The following is a 13934-nucleotide window of genomic DNA, read 5'->3' as shown; positions in this document are numbered from 1 at the left end:
TGTCCCCTAACTGCCCCATCCTGAGACCCTCCCCCCATCCTAACTGGCCCCCTAGGACCCTACCCCCTACCTGTACCCTGACTGCCCCAACCCTTATCCACCCCCCCCAAAAAAGCCCCCCTCCCGAACTCCCGACCCCGCCCGTCTCTTGACTGCCCCATCCAGAACCTTCCTGCCCCTTCTCCGACCCCCTGGCCCCCTTACCCTGCCGCTCAGACCAGCGTGCAGGGGAGGAGGAGCAGGGGAGGAGCTCCAGACTGCCGGTGTGAACTGCCGGCTGGTGATCTGCGAATACAGGGAGGGAGTGATCTCTGCTGCAGGGGAGAGGAGGAGGGGCTCTCTCTGGCTGTCGGAGCCCCATGTAAGTGGCACCATCTGGCCGGCTGCCCTGTTAGCTGCGCGCGCTCTGCATGGGGGGCGAAGTCCGGACATTTACAAATTTCCCCCGGACGCTACTTTTAGCTCAAAAAGCCGGACATGTCCGGGGGAATCCGGACGAATGGTAACCCTACCCTGGGCTTAGCTTTGACTCGAAAACTATTGGCCATCAGTGCTGCTACTACTGCCTCTGCTTCTGCTCCTGTCTTGGTGCTGCTGCCATGGCTTTGGTCTGGCAGTAGGAGAGAGGGATGTGGTAGCTGATTTGTAGTGGAAAATTTTAGAGTGCCATCATTTCCTGTCTTTTCTCTGTGGCTGGGTAAATTCAGCTGAAGGGCAGAGGTGGCTTCTTTTTGTGGCTTTATTGATCTGTGGGAGCACTGAGAGCTTGCACCAGTGGAAGAGCATGAGGAGCATCTGCAAGTGGTCTAATCTCCTTCCAGGCATTTGATATGTGGGTGAAAGGTAATCCATGGGTGACACTGTATTCCTGTAGTTATCCACAGGGAGGCAACTTCCCCAACATCGGAACTGCTGTGTTTACTTCCTCACTGAACAGCAAACTTGGAAGTCTACTTTCCTTTTGCAGCTGTGCAGTTTAACAAAGTGCAAATCAGCGAGGTTCCATTGTGCTTAATTTTTTGTATTTAAATACATAGTTTTTTCCTCTCATGTTAGGAATGGTGATCCTAGACCATAGATGACAATCTCGTAGGCTGGATGCATTTTACTGTCTTCTACTAAATACTGTAAAGGAAATTTTATAAATGAGGTTCATGAACAGGCTGACAATATAATACAAGAAATAGAAGTTACTTGGTCTTTTTTAATAAATTGACAGTGTCATGTTTTAAGATCAGAGGCCCCTAAGTGTTAATCCAATACAAATTATGATAACATGCCCCTTTCTGAATAACACAAGAATCCTGAATATCCCAAACTGATATTTGCTTAATGCCTTTTTGCTTAAATATAATCCTGTTTCACCCTCGTTATTGAAATGAATCAGAAAGAAGGTAGGGTATAGCTGATTGCAAGTCCCTCCCTCCCTGCATATGTTAATCAGGTTGCCCCACACTTTTGCAGTGAAAAAAGGTGCTTTATGGCCAGAGTTCATCACCTGCAGAAAGTAACTCACCAACAGAAAATGCAAATCCAGCCTTTTGGAAGACCAAACCTCTGCAGGAATCAAAAGAAATCAGGTGTGTAGTGCTCCTAAAATTCCTTGCATCTCGATTCTCCCACCTGAGAAGTTGGTAGTTAACCCTAAGAAGCTGAAATATAGCCTATTTTTGAGCACATTCATGTTGTAATTATCATATTGAGAATATATGAAGAGATATGTACCCATGTCTGAAATTATATACAAAATATTTCTGCATACTTCAGTGCCTAATAACCTGCCCAGTAAATTATGTCTACCAGAGAACTACAGTATTTGTATTTAACCCATTTGTTTTGGACAAATTCTATATACTTCTAATGCTACTTCATTATTCTTGGCATATGTTCTTGGCATTTGTGTTGAACACAAATATTTCATGTTCAGAAGAGCTAGTATGTCATTTTTGGTTATATATTTTGAAATTTAAATTCAGAATGTTAATTTGATTTAATGCAATATTAAGGTTACATATTTAAAAGTCAGGAGATGCAAAACGTAAGGTTCACATAGAAACCTTTATTTGCCTATGTTGCATATGCTCTATCTGTACGTTCTAATAACAAGTGAAAGAGAGCATAGTATATATGAATTGGTGTTTCTATGAGAATCTTAACTATTTTATTTCCTCCTCCTCCTTTTTAAAGATGCAGTTTTATGCTGCTGAAACTTAACTTTGAGAATTGAATTCACTTTTTTTAAAAAAGAGAAGAGGAGAAACTGCTATTGCATTTTAATAAGGTGTTGGTCATGATTGACGGGAATTTAACTTCAATTTCACTTATTTCCCCAAAGTATGCTCCACTGGTGCAAATCCTATCTCCTTCCCTATGCCGTGGAGTTGCACCATTGCAGCTGTGCCAATTGGCTGAAATTTCAAAAGAACCTAAGGGTGTGTCTTCACAGCACAGTTAGCTCTAGTTATGACTCAAGTCTTGCCCCTAACTCGATTCCCGTCCACATACAAAAACCTCTCCCTTAAATTAAGAGGTGTTTTAAGCTCAACCTAGTTGGCCTATCAGGGAAGTGAGTTGAAGCTCAAGTGATGCTGATGCTCAAGCTAGTAGTGCAAGAGCTCAAATTACAGTAGCTAATGCAATCACTCTGCTAATCTAATCAGTCTGTACTGTTGTTGCATGTTTGAATTTAATAACTATTTGAGATTGTCAAATAACAAGCTCAAATGGAATTATGTAATCAAAAATTTAATCAGAGATTAGTTCAATACTATCCAGAAAGAAAAGATACATTACCACGTTTGGTGTAAGTTAAAGAGCTGGCCTTTGTGTCTCTCCCCTGTATAACTGGTGGGATGATGGCAGGTTTCATTTCCCTACCTAATTCCCAATATGTCTATATTTTTTTATGGGGTACGAAACAAAGAAACCCCTTTTGTGAATGGAAAAGATATTTTCCTATGATTAATTTTTTTGCCATATTTTATGTTTTAATGTTTTTGTTTACCTCATTACTTATGGAATTTCCTTTATGGTATTTGTAGGCTACATTGATAAGCAAAAAGGGAATTCTAAGCAAGTCACTATTCCTGACAACTGGCAATTCCCCAAGACATCTTTTAATGGATCCCCATTTCATCACTGCAGAAAGCATCTGCAATAATAATTGTTCCTTACCAAACAGTCCTGCCTATATCTATGTAGACTCTTTTGGTAGTTTGAGGGGGTCTCTTTCCTGGACATCTGTCTTCCCACAGAGTTGGATCTCTTATTGTCTAATATTCAATCATAAGAAGTTCCTGCGGATAAGTCACTCACCGGTTATGGACCAATACTCTGGCCTTACTAGTCAAATGCACTTTGCTAACACCATAAAGAATTTGGGAGAATCAATAATATATAAATGACTTATAAGGTAAGAACCTCAGAGTTACGACACCTCAGGAATGGAGTTTGTTCATAACTCTGAACAAAACATTGTGGTGGTTCTTTCAGAAGCTTACAACTGAATATTGATTTAGTAAAGTTTCAAAACTGTATTATGCAGAAGAAAAATGCTGCTTATAACTATCTTAATTTAAATGAAACAAGCACAGAAACAGTTTCCTTACCTTGTCAAATCTTTTTTTAATTTTCCCTTTATTCTTTTTAGTAGTTTACGTTTAACACAGTACTGCACAGTTTAACACAGTTACGTTTAACACAGCAAGTACTGTACTGTATTTGCTGTGTGTGTGTCTGCTGCTGCCTGATAATGTATGTCCAGTTCCAAATGAGGCGTTTGGTTGACCAGTCAGTTTGTAACTCTGAGGTTCTACTGTACATTCGTATAAGAGCAAAACTAACACATTGGTGACCTGGTCTGGTCCCCAGCTGCGAGGCTGTCAGTTCTTAGCTAATGCCTGCAGCCTGAGTAAGAACTAGCATCTGGCCTGCCAGCGTCACATGTACATCTCAATGTTAGTACTTTACAATATTGGCTGTCAAACAATTACAACAAGGACAGACACAGTGAATCAAATGCTTTCCATTCTAAAGAAAGTGCTAATACAGTATCTTTAGATTGGTGAACTCAACCTTGCAACAGCTTTATTGTTCAGTCTTCCTGTTCCATTTATAACAAGTGCTACAGATGCATGTAACATAAAATGGGGTGTTCACTGCAGCAGGTTCACAGTGTGGGGACGTTGCAATTCCGAGCATTCTTTATTCATCTCCAGCACAAAGTTGTCCATGTCCTGAGCTTTCGCCACCAGAGTGTTAGGACAGTGGGTTTTTAACTGACCTTGAACTATCTTGTTCCACTGCTGTTCAGAGCGTGTTAGAGAACTTTAGGAAAGGATCTAATAGAAAATGTTGCAATTAAAAATGGAAAAGGTTCACAATGTCGGCAGATAATACTGTAATAATAATAATAATGTCCCGTACAAAGGCCTCAATCCATTGTATACTCGAGTACTTGCTCCGGCTCAAAATATCATACCTATCACTTTTTTGTTTAAATATGGTCCATTTATCAGTCACTGTAATGAGAAATAAATTTACACGATTACCAGAGATTCCTTCCCCTGCATCAGGGTCTCCCATGCTTGACTACCGTAACCAACTGGACGTCGGTGGAATCTCAAACAGGTCCTGGCTTGCGGCATAGCTCGACTCCCTCCTCCCACTCCCAGTTGCATGTCCCCCATCCTTATTCTTGCTGTTCATGTCTGGGACCTGTGATTTGGGCTCCTAAAAGGTATCCACAGTAGTGTGCGGGATGGTGATGGGGTCTCTGCCAATATGGCCTAGAGCTCTTTGTAAAAGCAGCCCATTTGTAGCTCAGCACAGGATTGACTGGTGACCTCTTCTGATATGCCTGACACAGTTCCTTTGTTTTTCATGTAGCACTGGTACTGATCTCGGTTGTACTCCGTCTCCTGCATCCACCTGCAATCTGCTTGTAGATGTCCATGTTACATAGCTGTGCTTGCACAGCCTCTTTGCCCAGGAGGCCAATATGTCCTGTCTACTCCAAGTTGGAGCACATCTGGAACATGTAGCTGGCATGGTCGTCTGGGCTGTTGCACCAAACAACAGATAGCTGCTAGGTGTGCTCGCCACGATGGACAATCAGGAAAAGGCATTTCAAAAATTCACATGGTTTTAAAGGGGGTGTTGTCTTCTGTTCTTCAGCACTGGAATGGGTTACCTAGGGAGGTGGTAGAATCCACCTTGACAAAGCCCTGCCTGGGATGATTTAATTGGGGATTGGTCCTGCTTTGAGCAGGGGGTTGGACTAGATGACCTCCTGAGGTCCCTTCCAACCCTGACATTCTATGATTCATGACCCCTGGACAGCGCAGTTCACAGTTATGACCAGAGTGGTTAGTGTCTGGGTTTGTGGGACAGCTGCTGGAAAGACTGTTAGGGTCAACATAGGTAACACAAAAAGAACAGGAGTACTTGTGGCACCTTAGAGACTAACAAATTTATTTGATGCATCCGTAGAAGTGGGCTGTAGCCCACAAAAGCTTATGCTCAAATACATTTGTTAGTCTCTAAGGTGCCACAAGTACTCCTGTTCTTTTTGCGGATACAGATTAACACGGCTGCTACTCTGAAATAGGTAATACAGTGTCTGCACTCGTGCTGCATCGACCTCAGTACGTTGATCATGGCTCAACACTGCTCAGGGAGATGGTGTTTCTGTGTTGGCGTAATGGAGAGCATATGTTAATGGAAAACAAATTGAAATGTAGATATGCGTAGCTAGGTAGACACAAAGTGGCTTACGTCAACCGAACTTTCTAGTGTAGACGAGGCCAAAGGTACCAGTTAGGACCGGTTGTGGTGTTTGTTTTTTGGAGAGTAAACCTCTGTCCATTAGCAAATGGACAGAGACCCACCGTACTCATTTCTCATATGCCAGTGAACAATATAAAGTTTTCAAATTATTAGAATAAAAATGAACAAGGAATTTTTGGCTTGGTACCTTCACATGCCAAGATTTCTGAAGGAAGATTATTTGACCTAGTAATATCCCTGAAAATAAGGGCTTATAATTAAATGCTGACAGATTTTTAGCTAGACCATTGCAGTAGGTGCAACTGTTAAGACACCCACACTAGTTTCTTTAAATAAAGAAATAAAATAAAATGCCAATCCTGTGTACTTGAGTTCAGTCTCTCAGTAAAAGGTCCCTAAGTGTGTAATGACCAAAGCATTTTCACTGCAGAAATCAGTCATAATAGATGTCCTTGTTTTGTGTTGGGGCATCAGCCTTCCTAGAGAATCATTAATTCCCAGGAAGTAGCCTGTGTCTTCCTCATTATTGCTAATATTCTTAATCTCTCTCATTCTTTTGTTAATTCCTTGAAACAAGCATTCGCTGCAGAGATTTGATTTGTTTTTTTGAACAACTGAAAAACAGTGTGTTACAGTTGGACAGGTTGAACATTGAAAAATGATGTTGCTGAGCCTTTTCCCTTTCATGCTGTTTCTCTGAATCCACTCTGTATGTTGTAGTGCTGTTTCTTTAGAGCAGAAATCAAGTGATCCTGTTACTTGTTTTCACATTTGAGAACAATTCAGCTAACACAGGTCACTCTTGACCGTAGAATTTTACAGTAATCATTGTGGTTATGATTTCTTCTACATCTCAAACTGTGTGTGTGTGTGCAGTCTATTAAGTAGAGTAAAATCTATTCTATTTCTATTTTTTAGGGTCTTATACCACAATCATGGTATCAATAATGCAATTATTATTTGATTTTAAAGGCACTTCAGTAATGTTACTCATTATACCTTCAGTGAATACATTCCCAGTGCTTTTAAGTTTTCCTCATCTTCTTTTGACACATCTTTCCCATTCCACTTCATTTGAACCTGAATTGTCCTTAACAGAACACTGTTAAAGTATGATATAAGTATTTTTATGCAATACTAAATATATCTAAATTGAAACAATAAGTGCCTATGTTGTTTAAATAGGCTTCCAATAGATTGGGAATAAGCATTGATATTTGGTAAGCATTCTTGAAAATGTTTAGCACTGACGATTGCCACATAAAAATATTTTTACCTTTCAGTTAGAATTTAGATAGCAATGGACTCATGACTTGACCACAGTTTTTTATTTAATATGAAATGTCCTTACTCAACAACTGTTTTACTATGAGGAAGCACTCTTTGGATCTACTTACTAGACTACTACAGGGCTGAGACTCGGGGGATCTGGATTCTGTTTCTGGCTTGTCCACAGATTTTTGTGTGTGTTTAACTTGTCATTTGGGGACACTGGCAACTTAAAAATCAAACATCTATGTGAGTACTTTTACCTGTGGTTTTTACAAGTATCACTTACCATTGCTAATTCTTTAAAAATCTTCGTTTGAAGTCAGGGGGACAGTATACAGCAGCTAATTATCTGGCCCATTGTTCTCAAATTTTTTTAGTTTGCATGTGCATTTGGCAGCATTTGATTATAATAATTTCATTGTTTACCCTGTGTAGTCAGTCAGTTTCCCCATCCCCACCCGCCATTGATGGAGGGGATCATTCATATAGCAACAGGAGAGGGATAAATATGTTTAATATACAAAAAAGTGATTGTAAAACCCACAAAAATTAACAATGGGCTAATGGACAGGCAAATTACCTGAAACTACTGATAACTTTTTATAAAACTGACTAGATTTGAAGGTGATGATGTATCTTTAAAGACCACGTCTGCTTGTTGATTATTTGTCATTAAATGAGATTTAATTTCTGTTTGTTTGTTTATTTGTAAATCTACAACGTGGGTACTGTGGATCTTAATACATTTGCAAAATATTTTGCGATTTTTGGATTGAATATGGTAACAAGTCCCCAGTGGTGTTATGTTGATTGACATTTCAAGGCATTTTTAAATAAGTAGATGTCTTCCCAGATAATTTTCTCCTCTCCCTCCCCTATATCTGTTTGTACAAGATTTACAGAAATATTATGATTCAAAAGTAAATGTTATGTTTTCTGTTCCAGCGGAAGTTTCACTGTGCTAGTTTGACTTCTTGGCCTCCATGGCTCTACTCTTTATATGATGCTGTAAGTATAAACCAGATCTTACCCAGGGAGCTATAATCAATTTTATGCTTTTGGGTATTTCATTATTAAGTAGCACAAAACCATATAATCTATTTTATTTCGTGTTTCTAAGTACTAACTGCGGCATTATCAAAACATTAGCCAAAATGACACACATTTTAAAATATCTTTAACAAACTTACACATATTTACTGCAAAAATACTCAACACAATAACAATTTTTGTTTTTATTTCCAAATCAATAGCTTGGATTTTTATTTGCTATCTTATAGTGTTTGTACATGAATTATAGAAACCGTGGACCCCCACCGAATATGACCTACCCTAATAGTTGATCCAGTACTGAAAGCTTCACTTTAATTAAAAAACTACACATTTAGAATCTTTAATCAGCACTAAATTAATCAGATATTCCCCTCCCTCCCAGTAAAGTCTGCTCAATCTTTACCACAATCATTATAAACAAAACAGAATATACATCCTGTGAAGAACTTGAGCACTACCAGCCCTGGCTGTTCGTGTATTACCTCATCTATGAAATCTTGTGGTCCCACTGAAGTCAGTGGAAGTTTTGAAACTGACTTCAGTGAGACCAGGATTTCACTCCTTGTGTCCTGTCACAAGAGGAAGAAGGGGGGCAGTTCTGCTACCAGCCACCCTGATACTACCATAATATAGAAATCCTTTAAAGATAGTTAATTTCTTTTCCAAACTGATCAGTTCTCTCTTTCTGAGAAGTGTTCCCACCTTGCCTGATGGGAAACCTAGGCTGATTTTTAACTTATTAGCTCAAAATATGTAGACATGTAGATAAACTGTCTTTGCGCTAAGTCTTTTAAAAGATAATGTCCACTAGAGGCCAATAGCTCACTCCCCATTTTGCTTTTATTTTAAAGGGGAAAAAAATGTGTATTTAAATTACGCTTTTCTTCTAATGAAAGGAAACCTTAATGGAAAGAGTCAAGTGGCAACTACATGAGTGGGATGAAAATCTTAAAGATGAATCTCTTCCATCAAATCCAATAGGTATTGTAAAATTATGTTGCTTGGTTTTCAGCAAATTTGTATTTTCTCCCCTCATATTTTGTTAAAGGTAATGATCTTTTTTTTTTTTTTTTCTTGCTGGCTAGCCCACGACTACTACTGGGAAGAGATTATGTGTACTGAACACATGTACTGGTCCATTAACAAAGCACCTTTATCAAAAATTTTCCAACACACTTTTAGCAGTTGTTTTCTGAACTGGTAGAAATTAATGTTTAAAGCTGGAAAGTCCAGCTTTTGAATTTTCTGACTGACCATGAGATGGGACTGTAGTAGTATATCAGGCCTGTGCTTGTCCTGTGGTCTAACAGTGATTTGATGACATAAGGACAAGAATGAATACGGTAAAGTCCATTACCTTATGACCACATAAATTCCAACATCTGGTTAAAGGCAGCTGATTTTTATATAATTTTTTAAAAATAAAAATCACTTGAGTATATCAAAACTGAAACGTGAGACTATTGTTATGTTTTTGTTCTATGTACAAATCTGGGGGGAAGGAACCCTACAGAAATGAATGCACTCAGAAAATGCTTATCCTTCCCATGATATAACACTTAAGCAAATGTTGGTATTAGAGCCAACATTGCCACTTGGATACAGTGTGTGAAAAGTGTACATTTTTGCTAGTACAAGTTTATTTCTCTTGTTTAGAAAAGCATTGTGCATACATAGAGAACTGAATAAAAGACATCCATATTTTATTTCTTACATTGTAACAGGCATGGTGCTTTTCTCCAGATTTTTCTTACAGAGTTGCTGCTTGCCTGCCAATTGATGATTCATTACGTATTCAGCTGCTTAAAATAGGAAGCGCTATTCAGCGACTGCGTTGTGAATTAGATATTATGAACAAAGTAAGTATCTTATTTATGTTTAATTTACGGTACTTTGATTTAGTGTCACCAGGTAAAAAGAGTAGTTTGTATAATCTATAACAAAAAAAATTCTGCCATTTCCAAGTTATATTTTAAGAAGTGGTATTTTTTAGAACTTTTTATTTTTCCTGTTTATTTTTAACTTTGATAGAATATGTCGTCCACTGATATTGGCTGGCACATTATATTTAGCCGCAGACTTGCAGTGCATTTTATCCTTTTTTTCCCCTACCGCTAAAGTACTTGCTGGCTTTTTTTCGTCTTGAAAGAATGACAATTATATTTTTTAAATGATGTTCCAACACTTTATTGTACTGTGCCAGCCAAGAGATGGTGCTAGAAGCCTGATGCAGTTAGTACCATTCTTTCTAAAATCAGAACGCATTTACAGTAAAACATACAGTAATGAAATATTGCTGTGCCATGATAAGTGGAGTGGATTTTAGTGCTTTATAAAGTATGATATATCCCTACAGTGATAAGACTACATAAATATTGGACTGAAAGGATTTTTACATTCAAACATCTACTATCCTAATAAGCAACAGGATTCCAAGATGATTTAAAACTTGTCTTTTGTTGTCCTTTTAATATGGGTTTTCTGGAACTAAAAATTAACCAAGACTATCTAACGCAGGAATTACAATAGCTATGTGTTCAAATGGGCTGTCAATCTAGTGTACATGCACGAACTTCACATGAAAGAGCTACAAGAAATGCACAGAGCGGAGCATTTGAGAGTTAATAACAGATGACAGAAGGCTGAGGTATTTAAGGCCTATTTTGTTTCAGTCTTCACTAAAGAGGTTAATGGTGACCAGATGCTTAACACAATCAATATTAACAAGGGGGAAGGAACACAAACCAGAATAGGGAAAGAATTAGTTAAAGAATGTTTAGATGTTAGAGATGCTCAATTCAGCAGGCTAGGATACTTACCGTATATACTCGTTCATAAGCTGAATATTTTTGGTAAAAAAGTGACGCATCACAGAGCAGGGGTCAGCTTATAAATGGGTCTATACCAAAATTTGATGATTTTAAACTCTATGGAATCATTGTATTGAATATCTAATACAGGCAGGAAGTGACGGCCCGCGCCGCTTCCCGACGCCCCCATTGGCCTGGAGCAGCAAACCGCGGCCAGTGGGAGCCACGATCAGCCGAACCTGCAGACGCGGCGGGTAAACAAACTGGTCCGGCCTGCCAGGGTGCTTACCCTGGCGGGTCGCGTGCCAAAGGTTGCCGATCCCTGATCTAATAGATTGTCGTTCTGTTTACCTAGAGCAACTGCAGGCATGGAGCCCCGCAGTTCCCATTGGCTGGGAACAGTGAACCGCGACCACTGGGAGCTGCGGGCTCCATGTCTGCAGACGCTCCAGGTAAACAAAATGTCCCGACCCGCCAGTGGCTTACCCTGACGGGCTGGGAGCCAAAGTTTTCCCACCCCTGAAATATAGGGTCGGCTTATGAAAGGAACATACAGTTTTTGCTATTTTTACCTATCCATTTTGGGGGGATCAGCTTATAAACGAGCGGGCTAATGAACGAGTATATACGGTAATTCACGCTAGGGTACTTAAGGAACTAACTGAAGCAATCTCGGAACCATTAACAATTATCTTTGAGAACTCATGAAGGATGGATGAGGTCCGAGAGAACTACAGAAAGGCACACATAGTACCTTTCTTTTAAAACGGGAACAGAAAGGACCTGAAAAATTAGACACCAACTAGCCTAACTAAGAAAGTGGAACAAATTACTAAACAATCAAATTGTAAGCAACTAGGGAAAATAGGGTAATAAGTAATAGCTAACATGGATTTGTCAAGAACAAATCATGCCAGACCAACCTAATTTTCTTCTTTGACAGGGTTACTGGTGGGGAAGGAGTAGATATAGTCTATCTTGATTTTCAGTAAGGCTTTTGACACGGTTCAACATGACATTCTCATAAGCAAACTAGGGAAATGTGATATAGATGAAATTACTATAAGGTGAGTGCACAACTGGTTGAAGGACCATACTCAAAGGGTAGTTATCAATACTTCTCTGTGAAACTGGGAGGCCACGTTTAGTGGGATCCCACAGGGCTCTGTCTAGAGGCTAGTATTATTCAATATTTTCATTAATAACTTGGATGATGGAGTGGAGAGTAGGCTTAAAAACTTGTGGCTGACACTAAATTCGGAGGGGGTCGAAAGCACTTTGGAGAAGATGATTAGAATTCAAAATGACCTTGACAAATTGGTCTGAAATCAAGATGAATCAGTAAAGTATTTCACTTGTGAAGGAAAAATCACCAATATGGGGAATAACTGGCTATATGGTAATATTTCAGAAAAGGATCTGAGGATTACAGTGGATCACAAACTGAATATGTACCAACAATGTGCTGCAGCTCTGTAAAATGCCAATATAATTCTGGGGTATATTAAGAGAAGGGAGGTAATTTTCTTCTCTACCTGGCACTGGTGAGACCTCAGGTGAAGTATTGTGAACAATTCTGGGTGCCACGCTTTAGGAAAGATGTGGACAAAAATTATAAAAGCTCTAAAAAACCTGACTTATGAGGAAAGGTTAAAAAAAAAAACTGGGTATGTTTAATTTTGAGAAAGAAGACTGAGAGGGACCTGATAACAGTTTTCAAATATGTTAAGTCAAAGTTCTAGCCCATGGCTCATCGAGCTGTTATAAAGAGGATTGTGATCAATTGTTCTCCACGTCCACTGAAGGTAGGACAAGAAGTAATGGGCTTAATCTGCAGCAAGACAGATTTAGGTTAAATATTAGGAAAAACTTTCTAACTATAAGAATAATTAAATACTGGAATAGGTTACCAAGAAAGGTTGTCTAACCTGTTCTTAAAAACCTCCAGTGATGGGGATTCCACAAACTGGGATGGTCTAGGCATGGTTGGTCTGCCACAGCATGGGAGGATTGACTAGATAGTCTCCCATGATTCCTTCCAGCCCTACGTTTCTATGATGCTAGGGCTGCGTTGGGAAAATTTTCAGATGGGATTTCTCTAATCATTTAGGAGATTAGCCACCCCTTTCCTGTGGCTGAAATTATAAAATGCTCTAATGTTAACATTCATGCAATTCCAAGAACTGCTCATCTACAGAATTAGGTACATCTTTTTATAAATCCTAAAAGAGACCAGGAGACTTGACCTGCCCTTATGAAATATATAGCATTGATTTTAATATATAGTCTTTCCTTGCCCAACAATATAGGACACTAGTGTACATGTGAAGATCCAGCTGTAAAAATGTATTATATAAATCTCTCTAACTATTGTATTAGTTGGAGTAATATATAATATGAAGGCCACTAAATTGATTACATACAGAATCAGCCAAATTCTGATTTATTCCTGACTTAGTGTTGTAACTGAGGTCAGAATCTGGCCTGTTGCCTTTATGGCATTTGATGCATGTGAAATGTATTGCATTAGTAATGGGTTTTGTGACTAAAACTTGCACTGCTCTTATGATAAACAGTTTATTATTGTTTAATATTTATATAGAGCTAAAAATGTGCATAGCACTATACAGAAATAATACATACATGATTCCTTCCCCAGAGAGTTTATATTATAAATCAGACAGTCCTAGTGATTGAAACACCAGATAAAGAAGCTGGTAAGAAAGGAAGGATGGACAAAGAATAAAATAAAGGAGAATATGGGTGATGTCTGATGCTTAAATTCTGATAATTTTAAACTAAGTGCAGTAGAATGAGAGAACAATAGAAGATGGCACACAGGAATGGGTCAGTGGTGGGGAAGTAAGGCAAAAAGAAGTGGGTGTTGAGGGATAGGAAGGAAAGTAATGACAGTTGGCACATTATTAGAGGGAAGTCATTCAGGGTATAGTGCGCATCACAAAAATGCATAAGTAAGAGGAGACAAAAGGAGCAACATGCTGAAGTGAGCAG

The 13934-nt window shown here is 39.0% G+C and overlaps 1 protein-coding gene across 6 annotated transcripts in view; it reads left to right on the top strand.

The window, feature by feature from the left end:
* Positions 1-13934, top strand: part of CRBN (cereblon) — a 44722-nt gene that overhangs the window by 21428 nt on the left and 9360 nt on the right. For all 6 annotated transcript variants that reach the window (XR_010589027.1, XR_010589026.1, XM_005288526.4 and 3 more), the window contains 3 exons: positions 8005-8067; positions 9009-9093; positions 9856-9971. Coding sequence is in view for 4 of the 6 variants with exons in the window: in XM_005288526.4 (XP_005288583.1) it covers positions 8005-8067; positions 9009-9093; positions 9856-9971 (264 nt within the window). In the remaining 2 variants the exon portion in view is untranslated. The remainder of the gene's footprint in view (positions 1-8004; positions 8068-9008; positions 9094-9855; positions 9972-13934) is intronic.

This window comes from Chrysemys picta, chromosome 7 (assembly GCF_011386835.1).
Source record: "Chrysemys picta bellii isolate R12L10 chromosome 7, ASM1138683v2, whole genome shotgun sequence".
Lineage (NCBI taxonomy): Eukaryota > Metazoa > Chordata > Testudines > Emydidae > Chrysemys > Chrysemys picta.
Note: the sequence above shows the minus strand (reverse complement) of the source record. Positions and strands in the feature narration are given on the sequence as shown.